We start from the raw sequence: 18,296 nt of genomic DNA, 5'->3' as shown, positions 1-18,296 counted from the left end.
AATAGGTTTTAAGTATCGAGAGATTGCCAGAGAGTATCGAAAATAATTCTCAAATTTATATTCAGTGTTTTGCAAATCTACAAACTTAAGTTCAATTTATTTTTTAGAATAAAAGTGTAATTTCAACTGAATTAAAGGTCACCCAATTAAATTCGTAAGAGATTTTTACACTAGCATAATAGTGTTTTGATGTTATGATAAGAATTGAATTCATTTATTGTTTCATTAACATAAAGTTCAGGTTAAAGAAGACATAACAAGGTTTTTTTATTATTTTAGTGACTTTTAACACTTGAAACTATAATTCACTGAAAATGACGACATCCTTAATAATTCAAAGATCAATTCAAAAAATAATTAATCTCTAAAATGATTATAAAAACTATAGTTTTTTGTAATGTAAAAATGTTACGTGAAATATTCTAAAAAAAATATAATTTACATATTTCTAAACAAGTCATTGTGAATAAAATTTTCATATTCAAAATTATTATAATTAAAACTTGAAGGTTCACCACAATTTTATTTCTTTCACAATAATTATTTTATGAATAAAAAATAAAAATTTCACGAGTTCTAAAAAAACATAGTGAGCATATATAGCTGAATTTAAGATTTAATTTAATTAATGAGAAATCATTATTACAAGTGTACAAGTACATTACGCAACTCGAATTTCAAAATAATTTTAATGAGCTTACATAATAATTTCAATTCATAAAAAATTTATATAAGAATTTTTAAATTTTTAAAAAAATTTTAATATTAATATTGCGGTATATAGAAAAATAGTTACCTGCAATTGATGGTGGTATGAGTAAATCACTTGTATCACTGGTATTATTTAAGTTGATTTTCCATGCTTTTATACCGGGAATTCCATTTATACCGTTAATACCAGGTTTTCCTTGTCTACCACGTGGTCCAGTTGCACCTATAAATATGCAATTTTATTTAAATTATAATATGAATTAAGATTTATTTTTAAGAAAATTTTAAAAGGATCTGCCTGTGTATGTATGCACTTATTTAAGTAAATTCTGATGATGCATGTAAGAGGGAGCTTTCTATCTGCTTGTAACTAAATACTATTTAACTATTTAAAGAATTCATTCAAATAAGAATTAACTAATGTTGTGTTAATGTAAAGAAGAAATGAGTTTATAGCTAATAGTTAACCTTGCTTAGCTAATTATTAGATTTAGATTAGAGAATTATTTGTTACACAATTATATTAGGCTTTATTGGAAATATTAATATTGGAAATACTTAAGTAGTGGTTGTAGAATAGCAAACAGTTGTCAAAATTTTATCCAGACTTCAAACCGAGATTGAAAATATATTTATAGAAATGCAATATTAAATTAAAATTTTCCTGATTATTCGAAAAATGTAATAATGAATGTTATATCCTTTTCATTTAATGTTTAATGTTTAAATTTCATTTTTAAATTTTATTAAAGTAAAACTATTTTTATAATATTCAGAAAACAAGTTGTACAAATACTTGAAATCCGCGTAATATTATTAAATTTAATGCATGACTTTAACTTATATGTATATTGTGTTAATGTAACCGTATAGTAAGTGTTATGCCATTGCTATGGTTAATGAACACAGCAGCCCCTATTTAGTTCTTTTTTCTTTTTTGTTTTAATATAGTAAATAATGTTATATATATAATATGACAAAAAAAAAACAAAAATTACATCATACAAAAAAACTTTTTATGAAATGATCTTAAAGTTCATAATTAGTGATTATATGTTAAGTTTCCGTAAAATTCTTCCACGTACATGAGTTGTATACACAACTTGTGTATATAATGTAATTGTATATGTACAAGTTATACATATTCACATGTTATACATAATATGCTACAATCATATGCAAAATAAAATTTAACCTAAAAACTATAAATTTTCAAAACTTTAAGTTTTTCAGTTTATTTTCTCTCTCACGTAACATTTAAGCACGACAAAACCTAGAAATCAAAAAAAAAAAAAAAACAAAAACAAGGAACAACATTTAATTGTGGTAAAAATTGAATGAAATTTTTAAAAATAAAATAACAAAAATTTGAACAATAAAAGCCTATTACATAATATAGCAATAAAATAGTAAGTACATAATATTTTTAAAAAATTATGATCCACGAAATTATAACATCATTTCATAAAATGGCAGAATTAATTTTAAAAAAAAATTCTTATAAAAATAAAGAGTTCTAAAAATACTATAAAAATTCCACCTTGATATAGGGTAGAAGATGGCGGGTTTGATTTTTAAAGAATTGAAGTGAATTTATTTTATAAGATTCGAATTTTAGACATTTTAAATAATGAAGCAGAATCAGTCACAATCATAATATTTTTAGTCCTATATTTAACCCTAATTTCAAATTCAATGATAAGAAAACTGCGTATGATTACCAAAAAGGATGTTCTGGGAGATAATTCTGTTAATTGCTTCAGGACGTGCTATAGGAACAGAAATATAAACCATTTTGCTTAAACGTTTTTGCAATAATCGTCCTTTACTCATGCAGATTTAAAATCTTTTTATCAAAATTTAATATTTTGTTCATCATCATATGTTCAATTTGATCTAAAATTAAGCAAGATTTTTATGCTAGTCCAAATCAAATTTATTTTTCAAAATAAATAAACCATTGAATTCTGACTGTCTTGCTTATAGTAATTGTATTGAGAAAATGTACTAAGCATAAATGAATCCCACACAAATTTGATGAATTTCGCAGCGTTAGAAGCCTGAAAAATATTTTTTAAATTCGAAATTGGCATTCGATTCATATTGATGATTCAAATACGCCCCTTTATTGTCGAATTCATATTTATTTTCCGACTGCTATAGGCTTCAAACCTTTATATGTTGCCCATCCTAGACATAAATTTCATTTTGTTTTTCCATATATATTTCACATTATTTTGATTAAATTTACAATAGCACTTAAAATATAAATGAATTAATTAAATCGTTCATCACCCGTATTTTATCAAAATTTTACAGCAAATATTTATTGTACACGTAAAAAAGAAAAGTAGTAAGATGTGTGGCACATATGTTTTTAAATGAATAAGGAATGCGTGTAAGGATATAAGAAATTCTCTTGTTTTTTTTTTATTCTGCTAAAATATAAAATCTGTTTTTTAATACTCAATGCGGATACCAAATCCACACAAAAAACAAAAATGCAAGCTTTCAAAATTTTATTTTTACAATAATATGCGTACGTAGACAACGTATGTATGTTCGAAAGCTAAATGAATTTTAAAAATATTAAATTTTTAATAAAACCAAAGCACGATTTTTACATATGTAACGTAAGCATTTTAAAAAGAAAATTTTTCCGACCTTGGTAATGATTTTTCTCCGTATAAATATGTATGTAGGCCGTACGTGCGTGTGTTTATACTCGTAAATATTAGTTTATATGAATGTTCTTTTTATAAAATTTATGAATAAAATATTTTATACAAAAATCTTTTTAAATTTTTATTTATCCTTCCTATGCATATACTCAATCTCCTCCTTCTCCGTCTCCTCCTATTTTCTCATATTCTACTTTTCTGTTTTGAATTTAACGAAGCGAATTACACCTTTAATTTTATATCATTTTTCATTAGGTCCTTTTTTTCATCTTTTTCTTTAAGAACATTTTCATTTTCATTATTTTTGTGGAAAGGAAAGGCAACAAGAAATAAACAAATTTCAACTCTTTAAGATTTTTCATTTTAATTTTCCAATTTGAAATTCAAACACACTTTATAAAATATGAAAAACTTTAACAAAGCAAAATGAAAATGTAAAAGGAATTCCACGTTTAACAAAAAAAAAACTTGTAGGAAATACATAGAAGGGTCTTATACGTATATCCTCAGAATTTGTTCTGAATTTTTTTTCTTGCCTGAATTACATAGGAAGAAAAAAGAAACCGTCATAAATTATTCAATTGATGCAACATGTCAAACTCAAAAATGGAAATAGTAAGGAAAAAATTAAATTTTTCTATTTCTATTTATTTTTCTTCTCTATATTTTTCTATTCTAACTTTAACTTGCAAATTATACAAATGTATAGTGGTCTGAAATGAAGAGAAAAGTTGAATATTGCATTATAATTTTAAAAGTGTGAGATTTTGTTTACTTTTCTACGCGGTTTGCCATTTTTTAGTTTACAAAAAGACGTTTTGGAAAAGATTATTCAACTTTTGCGCCTATAAACATGCAAATCATTTTTATATTATGTAAATTGCAATAGTGTTGAAAATATATTTTTACGAAATTTTACTATTTAAAATTAGTAGAAGGAATTTTTAAACTTTTATTTCTCAAGCGGAGATATGCAAATTTTATAATTGTGACAATCAGCAAAGTCCCACTGTACTAGTCTTACAAAGCCCCTTTAGCTTTTTAAATCAAAATTTAAAGACTTAACTTTCTATAACAGCAGAGTGAAATATTCCTTTGGCAGATTATTGAATCTGCATCCATAATGAACTAAGAAATAACATACCTATGCCCTATAAATTAATTTTTTTGTTTAAGAAAAGTTTCACTTATGTTCGATTAATACAGTCAAACTTAAATAGAATTTTATTTTGCGGCAAAATACAAAGCCATTTTGTTTGCATTTTTAATCTTATTTACGGTAGCAACGGAAATCTTATAGTCATGACAGAAAAATACAAGTTACATTTATGAAAGACAAGTATTTGAAGTTGCTGTTAGCAAAATTGTAAAAATAATGTATTTGGTTTATTTCTTTGACACATTTGTAAAATACTACGAACTTTCTTAGCTGTTTTCTCTATGGTTTTCTCTCTAAAGTAATTACTAAATTTATGCATTTTAGAACAGGTTGAAAAAAAAAACAGGTTTTACAAAAAAAGTATGTATAGTAGTAATTTTCAGTATTACGAGTAAATTTTAGGTATTTTGGATAACGCATATTGAGAACAAGGTGATATATCCTCGATCCCAATATGCGGTATGTGGTATAGGGTAGCAATGTAATTTGGATGTCAAGGATTTTTTTTAAAAAAATCCTACAAGAAAATCACTGGAAGCCAACAAAAGAATAAATCATAATATTATTATCACTTAAGTTCCTTTTTGTCCTGCAAAATAATTATTTTTCTGTAAAAAGTGAGTGTATAAAACAATATTGATCTAAGATTGTTTCCATCAATTCTTAATCTAATTTTTCTTATTTTTCTCTATAAATAGCACATATTGTGACCCCCATAAATAAAACACACAACTTTATATATGAATATAAATATTTTTATGAATTCCAAGTACATATATAATAATTTTTTCCAATAATAAATAATTTGATCTACTTCTTTATACACGAGTAGTGTTCTTTGAAGTTTTATTGAGAAAATTTTCTTTCATATTGCAAAATTTCATTGCTCTAAAATTAAAGTTTTCAAAATCAAAAATATTTTTTAAAACTTTATTATACAAAATAAAAGAAAAATGAAATATAAATAAATATGTACGTAAACTTTATAAAGTAAAAAACCAAAAGAAAACCAAAAAAAAAAAATTTAGGACGAGAAAATTTTATTTTATGACGGTTTGATAAGGACACTTCAACTTTTTCATTCTGTTCTCACTTCAAAACTTCTTATGATTTTGAAAAAGAGAAAGTTTTCTTAAATTTTTTTTTCTATCGAACTGTGTAGTTCCAATTTATTCCAATTTTCATTCACTTTATTAAAAATATAACAGAGAAAATTAAAGAAAACCAAAACGAAATGAAAAATAAAATTTTCATTAACATGAGATTTGAAGAAGTAGATATTACATAATTATGATGAAAATTTAAAGATGTATGTTTGTATTTGTATATTAAGTTCACTGCAGATATTATTGATTTAATTTCAAATAATAAAACCAATTAGTAATAGACCTTAAACTAAGAATTGTTTTGACTCAATTAAGTTTAATGAAGTCTAAGAATGCTTTCAAATTAAACATGAACTTTTAAACTCCAAACACTCAGTTAACTAAACGTGTACTCCATAGTAGACGTATATCTAAAGAAAAGATTGAATTCGTTCGTAGTTATGGTAGGTTCAGTGACGATTTACAAAAGTAAAGCATTCACTTATTGCTTTTCCATTTTGTTCTTATATTTTTTTCTTTGCAATTTCATTCCAAAATGATATGTTGATCTTATTTAATGAGATAGACTGATCACATAGAGAGCCTTGTTAGTATTCATTGGCGAAGATCATTTTAAAAAATAGCAAAATTACTCATAAAAAAAAATTAAAACTGATTCAAATTTTAAGTTCTTAAAAGTACATTAGAGGGTCTAAGCTGCATTGCTTTCACGTTCTAGATTACGATCCAAATAAAGACAAGGATATTTTGTAATAACTAAAGTATTTTACTGTATATAAGTAAAAGTTTGAGTATTTGATTTTTTTCTTGTGGGAAACTATTTACATATTTTACCGTTTTCTCTGCGAAACGGCACTCGTTTCATGAAAATTATGCACAGAAAATTTGTAGAGGATGATTCGATTTTCAATTGAATTTTTTTTAACACTCCAAAACTACCATTACAAGCCAGAGCTCCCCCTCTACAACCTATACGATTTTTTTCCTAAAATACCCCTAGAAATCACTCCCCGAGTGCGTTTACACTAGACTTAGATCGCCCGGTATAATTATTTGGGGCCCTTGCTCATTCTTTTACATTAAGAACTCAAAATATTACAATAATCCCAGATAGCTTCAACTGATCAATTTAAAGCCCTTGCCTTTTACTATTAAATTGGAATTATCAAGGCTATATAGTTTGAAGTTTCCCATATTATTATTATACAAAATAGTAATTTTAATTCAAGTTGCGTTCTTTACTTTTTTTTGAGTGGTTTCACTACCCAAGTCGAAACGATATTAGGCAATATTTATATGATTTTTTTATGATTATACGTTACTTGTGTCTGATTATTTTAATTTTATTGAATCATATGAGGATTATCAGTCTAAATTATTATTTCTGTCATGAAATATAATATGACAGTTCCCATATAATTTGATAATTTAGCAACAAAACTTACTTTTATATGTTGGAATATTAACGAAAATAGCAATTTCCCACAGGTCATCTAATTTTAATTATTTTTAGGTTATTATAGAATTATTTTGGTACATTGCGTGTATACATAATTTTTATATAAATAGAAAACTTGAGAGTATTTTATGAGAAATTATTAATATTTTTAAAATTTTTATTATTTTTTATAGCTGGAAGTTGTATTTTATTATTGTAATAAGCTCTTAAGAAGATTGATGAAAACTACATAAGATTAAAATGAAAATTTAAAAAAAAAACTTGTAATTTAAAATTGGAATATGTAATAGAAATCTCTAATGTGGTCATCATAAAACCGACTGAATTTTCTACCACCTGACCAATTTAGTCAGTTCATGATGGGTAAATTTTGGGCAATAGTTGCAGAATGTTATTAGAATATAAATAATATGTACACTTATTTCAGTAAAATTAGTAATATTTATCTCAATACGGCTCTAAAACTGTTAATTTGATTCTTAGTAGAATTTCCGTTTTCTAGAGCATGATTTTCCTTAAAAATTTTTTAGTTGAATCCTTTGACGAACAAAACTAAAATACTACATTTAATACAATTCTGTTCGGAATTGGCCAGTTTAATATTCTATTAAAATCGGCCAGTATAACAATCGGCCTTGATTTTTTGTAAAGATTTTCGGTTTGTTTTTTTTAGAAAAAAATATGTATTTAAGGGCGGCTAATTTTCAAAGGAAAAGTTGTTGTATTATTGTACTGTCAGATGTAAGACCTATAAAATTTCAGCATAAATTTTCATTAAAATCGTTGCATCCGAAATTGAAATATGAGAACGTTCAAACAGAGAGATAAATCAGCTTCTCTCTAAAATTACTTAATTTACGTTTTTTTTAGCATGGAGAAGTGAATTTTCCTTGAAAAAATGATATAAAAAATTTTGTTTCGATTACAATACCTTCTTGTATCTTATATGTAATTTTACATTTCCAAAATAATAAGAAAAAAAAGAATAATAATATTAAGTCCATCAAATAGCGTCCATTAAGAGACCATAAAGTTAGTGAAATTTTTAAGATAAGAAAGAAAAAATCTTAATTTGTAATAAAATGTTCATGTATGCATGAATGTGCACATTTTTTAAAATGTTATCCTTTTATTTTTATCCTTTGGCTAATGATAAGAAACTCTTCTTTTTTTTATTTTCTCTACATATTCAAGTTTTTTATTTCTCATATTTTGATGAAGAATTTTGCAAAGTTTTCCTTTGATCTGATAGCCATGTAAATCTCACATATACGCAAGTTTTAATACTGACGTAAGCTTAATATAACAAAAAAAAATACAATAATTTTCTAAAGAAAAGTTTTAAATTGGCACATGATCGTTTCGAAAATTGATAAGGATTTTTCTCTTATATTTTTTTCACATGTTATGTTCGAATTAAATTTGTTGTTTGTCTTTATTCTTGTTTTTTCTCTTCATATCCGCAATAAAAGAAATGTTTAAATTTTATTTTTAAAAATAGCCTTAAGGATGCGATGATATCAAAATATATTTCATGTAGGAAACTCTCTAGGATTTGATTTATTTTCTTTGTTTGCTTTCTCTCTTAAAAAATCATTTAATTGGAATATTTAACTTTGATAAGTTTTAGCTATCTTGACTCTATTTTATCTAATTTGTATTTTTCATGTTCTAATAAAGGATCACATTATATTTTTTAAGGTTTTACACAATTTAGTTTTTTTTTATTTACTTATAGTTGTGGATTTTCTATACAAGGATTTAGTCGAAAAAGAGTGGTTTTAAAAAAGTTAAAACCAACCTATAAATTCGAATATTGAAAATATGGCACATTTAAGGCTGTATACTATATGGAATAAGCTCTTACCTAGTGCGTTATATGCTCTCGAATAGAGTAGTATAAATTCTTTCATTTTTTCGATTGCGTTATATTTTCTTAATAGTTGTGTTCCTTCGGTTTGTGGCATAGCCCATTTACATGAACAATAAATTTTCCTGCCGCTATTCAAATGTTGGGCTATGTATATAATATTTAAAAAGCAAGTGTTAGATGTATTCGGTTTTTTTATTTCAATATTTCCGTCTTAACTGAAATTTCTTTTAAATCTGGTTACTAATTTATAAAAAAAGTACGTAAGGAGAATATAAGCGGACTCTGGACAGCAGCAATGTAGTTACAGATTTTTAACAAAATTGATAAGAGTTATATGTTAATTTTTATATCCCAACGTAAGTACCTCATAGTTATCAAGATTATTGCTATTTTTATTTTTACATTATGGTTACAAAATTATTTTATTTTTATAAGCTACTCAGTTTTTGTAACGTTACATGCATACACATGTATTATATATGTGTCTATAAAATTAAAGTCGCACTTTTCTAATATATCTAATAAAAAATCTATTCCAATTAAACCAAATTTATATTCTCACCACAATTCCACTTAAAAAACAAAGCAATTCTTCTTTTTTTTCTTCTTCGGCTTTATTTTTATTACATTTTTTGTTCTGAAGCTTCTTTTGTTTTAATATTATTATTTTATTATAATTTATGTGAATATGTTTAAAATATACAATAATATAGGTAGATATAGATCTACATGTATATTTTATGAAAATATTTTCACACATAAATAAAATGAAAACCCCATTTAAATATTGTACTTATTTATAAGTATACAAGTTTTTGTATGAAGAAATACAAAATGCCTACATATAAATATTTCCAGTTACACTTTAAAGGTTTTTCTATTTTGTTACATCTCTCCTCATATTTTACATTACATTATTATTATGCCTTACAGTGTTAAAACTTTTGTTGTTTTTTCCTCCCCCTCTACTTCAATATACTTATAATTTCTTCCTTCACCTTAAGCACGCAATCATAAACAAATCGATTGTAATTTGACTCCTAACATTGACAGATATTAACATTTTTACATATGTATGCATACTTACACACATGCATGTAGTTGAATATGATATACATGCGTATGTATATGTATATAAATATATTGAAGTACGGTATAATAATGATCATATGTAAATTTTATTCTATTACAATTTTATATACATATTTTGTGAAGGTAAAGGGTACTCCGTTTAATATTTGAAGTACATGCTATAAATATTAAAAGGGATTTGAAAAAAGAAATAAAATCAAAATTCAAATTTATTCTAAACCTTCTGCTGTACAATATAAAAATCATAAGAAATGCGACAAACAATTTAATGATTCTTTTATGCAGCCTCACTTCTCATTGCACTACGACGTTTTATTAACAAATTTTCATGGAAGTTATAAGCAATAAATGTTTTAATATGTGTCGTCATTCGAGTCATATCACAAGTTCCATATTGCATTTAATGATAATTTAATACGAATTGCGATATTTATTTTTTCAATTGTATAATACTGCATTATTACATGCGCCGAAAACACTTTTAGAACCTTCAATATTAATTTGGTTTTAGGAAATGTGAAAGTTACTGTTTGGCAACTGTATCTGACGGTAACTGACTGTAATATTAATAATTTGTTGACTGTAATATTATTAATCATTTTTGATGCAAGCAAAATATTTGTAAATAAAATTAGATTCACAGTCTTCACTTTTACTTAACTTCCGTTTCTTAGCAATATCTATATGTGAGTCTTAACATAACAAACAAGAATTCGATTAACAATAATTAATTAAATTCCTGGTCGAGTGTTCAAAACCGGCTTTCGTCAAATCTTTTATTGTATCAATGATTTAGTATAATCAAATACTATTAAAGTTGTTGCGTTACGAACGAGACACCCTCTGTATGTGAATAGATAAATGATAATATATGATTATTTTGCCAATATGAAACGTGAAAGAAATGTGACAGCAGACATCAATCTTTTCCTTTACAAAAATAAATTTTTCTCCCTCTGCTAATTTTTTTTTTTGGTTTAGCTTGTATATGAATAGTCGTCGTCCTTATGTAAAAATGTAATATCCTTTATTAAAAAATAAAAAAAAAAGTCGATTTTCCTTTCTGTTTCGATGATTGTTTTTAATTTTCCTTTTTCTTTCCTTTGGATTTTTTAAGTATGTATATAAAAACTTTGTTTTGTCTGTGTTATAATCTATTTGTTTATTTCAAGAAAAAATTTTTTTCTTAATTTCTTGTATTTAACTTTTTTTTCATATGCTTTCTTCTCTTATTCGAATTTATTGGTCTATTCATATTAAGCATATATAGGGGAAGAATTTTAGGAATTCGCCTTAAAAAAAGTTTTTTGCAAAGGTTTTTGCATTTTTTTTATTTCAGTTTTTATTTTTATCAAACTTTTCATTTATTAAAAAACTGATAAAGACAAAGTTGGCTTGACCAATTCTTATGTACATACATACACAAGTATATACCTATTGGCGTTGAAAAATTTATAAGATTCCTAAAATCCTAACGAAATACTGAAACCAATATATACAACAATAGACTAGAGTATAAATAATAACTTACAGGTGACTGAAAGAATTGTGTGACAAACTTCGCCATAAATGTTTCCACAATGTTCTTTAAATTGATTATAAAATTTGAATGTGATAAGTATATTGTTTTATTTGAAAAAGAGGAGTCTTGAAAGTTTCTGAGAAATGTGAATGTGATCTATTTTAGGAAATTAGTCACTTTATGTGTTAATTTATAATTCTAATTAAACTTATTTTCAAAAGATTCCTGAGACTAGTATAAATTAGTTTAATTTTAAACAATGAATATGTAGATCTCGGCAATTTTTAATAGAATTGAGCAGTAAGAATAGAAATATTATAATTTTATGTACTTCTGATACTCCCAACATTACAAAAGAATCCAGTTTTTTATAATACCTTATTTTTATAAGTATACACGAATAAAATCGTACCAGTTTACGAATAAAAAAGATAAAGGGCTTAAGTTCTGTGATCCTTTAAAAAAAGTATAAGAATGAAACTTTTGTAATTCAAAAATTTTGATTTTAATTTTAATTTATGGAATTTATGGATTTATTGTAAAAGAAAAATCATTCATATATAAAGATTTATCGTTTATCATTCATTTCTTTTAATTTCTTCGATCCTTTTGAACATCAGAACAAAAAAAGAGGAAGAAAAGATCCTTGAGTGTCAAACAAAAAAAAAAATGAAATGTTTTCCAGTTATATGAAAGTTCCAAAATCGAAAACTTTGCTAACCATTTAATGTGCCAGTATGTAAAAAAAAATCTGTATTTCATCCTAACACAAATTCCAGTAAGAATTAAAAATAAAATCAGATCAAATTGATAACTTATGCTTGATTAATCGTTAAAAAGGCACAAAAAAAAATTTTTTTTTTTTATAAAAAAATATCAAAAGTTAAATCAAGTGGATTCTTTTAGAAAATCCAAAATTTTACAAAAAAAAAATTGTGTATGAATGCGCAAATATTTGAACGAGGGATGATCAAAAAACGAAAAATGAAAATTGTATATGAATCCGTTTTTAAGTTGTACTAGCAAAATACAGCCAAGTAGCAACAAATTTCGGCAAAACATAGAAATATGATACGAGTATTTATAATTTGAATTTTTCATTATAAATTTTTCTATCAGGTACAGTAGACAGACCCTGCGTCATTAAATGAATTCAATTTCATTAGAATTTGCATATTAGGCTAGACTGAATATTTGGAATTGTAACAAGGTAATAACAACTGAAACAAGGTAAAATATATATTTTAGAAATCAAAATAATGAAAAATTTTAATTTTGGGAAAATTGAGTTATGGCAACTTTCAACCCATATTATTTGATTTCCGCCCATATAGATGACTTATTCATACCTTATTTAATTCTGAATAGTGTGACTCTGGTTTTTGTAAAGAGTTGTATACTAAGGGAATTCCGGAAATAAATAAAATTACAAAATATAAATTACAAAGCTTTTGAGAAAAATTTATACATACGAACTGTGCTTAAAACGTATCGGTACTTTTCACTTAATATTTTCATTTCTAGCAGTATACACTTATTCCCCATAAGTTCTTTCACAAATTTAATCAAATTGCCAAAAAAGTAATCAAAAATTTTGAATCATGGCCATTTTATTAATACATTAAGCTACTTTTACTCTACAATCTACAATCGTTTGACATGCTATACAAATTAGTACATCAAGGCCAAATTTGCTAATCTATCACTCGTACAAAAAAAGAAATTCGCAATATTATCTTGACCTTAAAAAAAACTTCATAAATAAATGGCAATTTACTTTCAATATTCTTATGAAGTTTGCTTATACAATCAAGTTCTTTTTACTTATACGATAATATTTGAAAAGGCTACTTTTTAATCCGCTATAAAAAAAAAATTTAATACATTAAGTAAAGATTTTCCATTGTGTTCCCAAATAAATTTAAAGTGGCAATTTTTTTTTGTACTCAACTTCGGTCCCCATTTAATTTTACTCTTCTACATACAAAATTTTTTTTTTACTTTAAACACTCAATTTCTTAATGTCATGTCAATATTATTTCCATTTTGATGAATTTTTGGCATTTAAATAAAAGAGACAACAAAAAAAAAATAATAAACAAAAAATGTAAGAGAGAAAATTTAATATTATGTAAATAAATTTTCGGTAAGGTGAATGTTGTGTGTTATGACAGAAAAAACACCTTTTTCTGATAGTAGAGAATTTTAAGCAACAATAATAATAATAAGAGAGTTGAATAATCAAATTAATATGAAGTTTTCCTCTTCATCTCTTTTTTCCTCTCATTTTCGTTGTATTAGCGAATGTTAAAATTTTATCCTTGAAATATTCGTCTGATGTCTGACGACGATAGATATAGAAAGAAAAGAGTAAATACAATTATCGTGTAACAACTTTACTCCTCCTGTATGTGTACAACAAATATTTAACTTTTTAAAGAAGGTTACATGTACATGTTATACGTATATTTTCTGAATGATAAAATAAAAGTAAACTTTGAAGCTTCATACACATAATTTGTCTTTTTCATTTTATAAGTTTTCCTGATCTTTTTTTGACAAACTTTTTCTGATGAGCAAATTTACCTTTTTGCAAAAGGTAAAAACAAAAAAAAAACAGGATAATAATAAAATAAATATTTGGCACATAAATACTTTGTTATAAAAATTGAGGATTGTCTAAAAACTTAAATTTAGACTTTAGTTAATATGACAAATTATTTAAAAAAATTATTTACCCCTCTCTCTTAATATTAGAAGCTCCTTTTTGGAAGTTCACAATGCCAGTATGTCTTAAAGGAATCGATATATTGCTCCGCACAAATCTAGTTGCATGTAGTTCTCATTGTTAACATTCGTTTCAAATCTCAATTACTTAAGTTTAAGCTTCAAGTCTCAATTATTAAAGTTGAGCTAATTAGAATATAAAATAAAACAAATTCGGGTGAAACCAATGGTTTTAAAAGAAGCACTTTTAATTTTTTTAATTGACCCTTGAATTTATTTTTTTAATAAACAATTTACATACTAGTTATTAAGTTACACTTAAATTGTTGCATATATTTAGGATGAAAGAGAAAAGATTGAATGAAGCGTTAACACAATAGTCGAATGGATAAGTCGAATGGATTAAATGCATAAATTAATGTAATTATTTTTATTAATATGGAAATTTTGAAAGGCTTGCATTTTTGGAAATATAAAGCGTCAAAAATTCAAATTTTACAATTTCGAGGTTTCGTTACAATAATTAACCAAAAAATAGCACTTTTAAGACTTTGAATGTCTGCAACTTTTGAAGAAAAACATGAAAAAGGCCTGTAACCTTTGAAGTCTGAATATAGAAAAAAGTTTTGTTTACAAAAATAAGTACGATCAATTTGTATGTATAATAAAATATCTTTCTATTTCAGGCTGCGTTTAAAAGCTTTGTAAATAGACTAAAAGACAAAAGAACAGACAGATTTTAAAAACAAGCTTGCGAAATTAATACTGCATATTTTGGCAAGGAAATTTAAATGAACACTCGTTTTTCTACTTTCTCAGCAATACATTTGAAGAAATGTGCTTTCTTTTATACACAATTAATTATGTTTAACTTGTTTCATTCTCACACACTCAAATTATTACTTCGATAGTGAACTCTGTTTTTTCTATATTTTTCTTCAAAATTGATTTTTTTTTCCTTGGTCATTTATAATACATTAAGTCAACATAATTCTATTTTGAATATGCTTTCACATACATACACAGGCACTAATATAATATATAATGTAAATAGTATAATTTGTTTAACTTTTATGTATATTTAATATAAATTACCTTTTGGTCCGGGTTCACCAGGCGGTCCCATAGCACCTTTTTTAAACAAACAAAAAAAAAGTACAAAAAATAGGAATATTACAAAAGAGGAATATTTTTGTAAATAATTTGATGATACCTTTTGGTCCTTGTGCTCCAGGTAAACCATTAATTCCAGGCATTCCATTTGTACCATTTATTCCCGGAACACCATTTTTGCCTGGTATACCATCAGCACCAGCTCTGCCAGGAACTCTTAAATAAGCAAAGGATTAAAAAATATATTAATATTATAATTATTAAGCAGGCATTGTTTTTAAAAGATACAAATAGTGGGGCCACACAAAAAAATATTATGCTCTGCTAAGCAAGTTTTTCATAATTTAAATTTTAGTGGGGCAAAATTAATTAAATGAACTTCCGCTTGATTACGAAAACAATCTGAAGCATGTTTAAGGCTTCTTCAGCCTGAGTTTCATTTTCTTTTAGTGAAATCTGGAAAGTCAAAGATCGAAAGATTCTTCAACATTGTATTTGGAGAAATAAATTTACAGTATCTAGGACAATCTAACATAGCTTTAAAATTGTCAAATATTTAACAAACAAATGGCAAGAGAACAATTGAAATCTCTGAATTTTATGAACTTACTTTCACACCCTCTTTTCTACAAGGAGGTCGTAGAACATTTTAGAGAATTTTGGGGAATATTTGACACGAGTGAAAATAAAAATTGTGACCAAAATTTGTAAATCAATAGGATATGAATTTTTCATCCACTTTTCAATATAAACCAAAATCACATACCCATCTAAACCTGGTTCACCGGGTACACCATCTCTACCATCCAAACCCGGATTTCCTGGAAGTCCTTGATCACCTTTTGGACCTAATTTTTCGTTTTAAATAGAATCGTTATTAAATTAAAAGCTTAATTAATTGAATAAATAATACCTCTCGGTCCATTTGGACCTTCTCTTCCATCAAATCCTGGTGGTCCTGGTATTCCAACATCTCCTCGATTACCTTTGTGACCTGGTACTCCTGGCAATCCAGGTGGACCTAATCGGAAGATTTAAACAATTAAATTTATATTTGATTCAAAAGTTAAATGAAAAAATTTTGAAGAATTACCTTTGGGGCCTGGTGGCCCTACTGGTCCAATAGGACCCGGTGCACAATATTCTTTAACTTTTTTACAATGATCTGTTACTTGTTGTTGCTTTAAGGTAAATAAAAATAAAAGTTTCTCTTTTAATTTTCCATAACTTAAACTAGTTTTATTAAAAAAATTATGAAAACTACGAATTTTAAGAACAAGTCCTTTAGTAAGTCAAAACAAAAAAAGTTTTGCTTCGATAAGAATAACCGATGTTCCTTTAGTTCTCAAATACAAAAATTTTCAAAATCCAATTTATTTACAGGTAGTACATACATACATCAAATTTCTATACTCGTATTAAAAGTTTTTCTAAAAATCATAAAGTTTTTGTGTGTTCTAAAACTATAACTCATCTCTTCAAGTTATTCAAATAAAGATTTTCTTCATGCTTCTGTATGTAACAAGTTTCACATATACCATCAAAGTCAGCATTTGTTGAACAGGAAGAATTACATTCATTAACTATATGTAATTAACCTTTTTTTTTTCAAGGTTATTTAAAAGTTATCTCATATTTCTTTGAGAAATTCCAATCCAGATAGCATATAGTTATGTATGTACATGTATATACTAATCTCACCCCATATCAACGACATTGTGTATTCCGTATTCCAAGGAAAAAGAAACTAATATAATATTTTGTAAAACTTTCAACATAATTTTCATTTTAGAGAGGATTATTTTGCATCAATAAAGTTTTTGTCTAACCTAGAAATTTTTCAACCCTGATTTTCCGCTGAATTCCTTTCACAAAAATATAAATTATTTCTGCTAAAAAGAGCATAATTATGTATAATAGAAGACTGTAACGAGTTCTCATTAAAAAAAAGCAATAGCAATAGTAAACAATAAATACGGTTTTTACAACTCTTGCACAGTGAATTTATTTCATATATTTTTGAAATCCTGATGAAAATGTTGCGAAAAACATAATAATTCAACAAATTTATAGCAAATCAATGGTATGTTACACAGCACATTCGTGTTAACAATCTCAGATGCTAATAACTTAAAAATATTATGTACAATTTAAATAGATTTATGGAGTCTCTTGATAAGAAATGAAGTAGCTTTGGTTTTGTCTACCATTCCGAACTTCGCCTTAGAAACAAAAATTTTATTGCAAGATTGTCGAAATCTAAGATTTGGCTGACTATGTATTTTAAGGACTTACACAATTTATTGCACCAAAATTGTGTTGACAAGCTCGTTACAAGCAAATATTTTACATTCACGCGACGCGTTGTACATATTCTACTTTTTTCTGACATTTAAAAAGGATGCAATATTTTAATGCAAAATGTTCTTTAGGTAAGAAAGCATTTGCTATTTAAAATGTTATTACAGAAATTTTTTGAATACAAAGGTTGAAAATGTTAAATTGAAAAGCAAATTTTCTATACCCTGCGATCCTTAGCTATATAACCTTTTGAAGGAGTCATCTGCTGAATAAATATGTAATTCTTGTTTAGAGTGAAATTCTGCCTTATATTATAAATGTCCGTCCGTTAGTGTAAAAACACGATATATTAATAAACGAAAACAATAAACACTACCAAAATTTTCACATATTCTACACAGTCAATTAAGATTATTTGACTTTACTTATGGTTTTTACTTATGGTTTTTAATAATTTTAAGAATATGCTAAAAATAAATTTTTTTAATTTAATTAATGTTACATTACATATGTATATCACATTAGAATACAATTTATATTTGTTGTGCATAT

At 25.6% G+C, this 18,296-nt stretch overlaps 1 protein-coding gene across 1 annotated transcript in view; it reads right to left on the bottom strand.

The window, feature by feature from the left end:
- The window catches only part of LOC129611065 (uncharacterized), a 122,544-nt gene that overhangs the window by 48,699 nt on the left and 55,549 nt on the right, over positions 1–18,296 (bottom strand). Inside the window, exons 6-11 of the mRNA XM_055523991.1 lie at positions 16,537–16,624; positions 16,357–16,464; positions 16,210–16,291; positions 15,544–15,659; positions 15,426–15,461; positions 797–934 (exon numbers count right to left, since the gene is read on the bottom strand). Coding sequence (XP_055379966.1) covers positions 797–934; positions 15,426–15,461; positions 15,544–15,659; positions 16,210–16,291; positions 16,357–16,464; positions 16,537–16,624 — 568 coding nt within the window. The remainder of the gene's footprint in view (positions 1–796; positions 935–15,425; positions 15,462–15,543; positions 15,660–16,209; positions 16,292–16,356; positions 16,465–16,536; positions 16,625–18,296) is intronic.

The sequence above is a fragment of the Condylostylus longicornis genome, unplaced genomic scaffold, assembly GCF_029603195.1.
Source record: "Condylostylus longicornis isolate FDR11 unplaced genomic scaffold, ASM2960319v2 ptg000048l, whole genome shotgun sequence".
Taxonomy (NCBI): Eukaryota; Metazoa; Arthropoda; class Insecta; order Diptera; family Dolichopodidae; genus Condylostylus; species Condylostylus longicornis.
The sequence above is the reverse complement of the archived record's forward strand: the minus strand, read 5'-3'. Positions and strand labels throughout refer to the sequence as shown.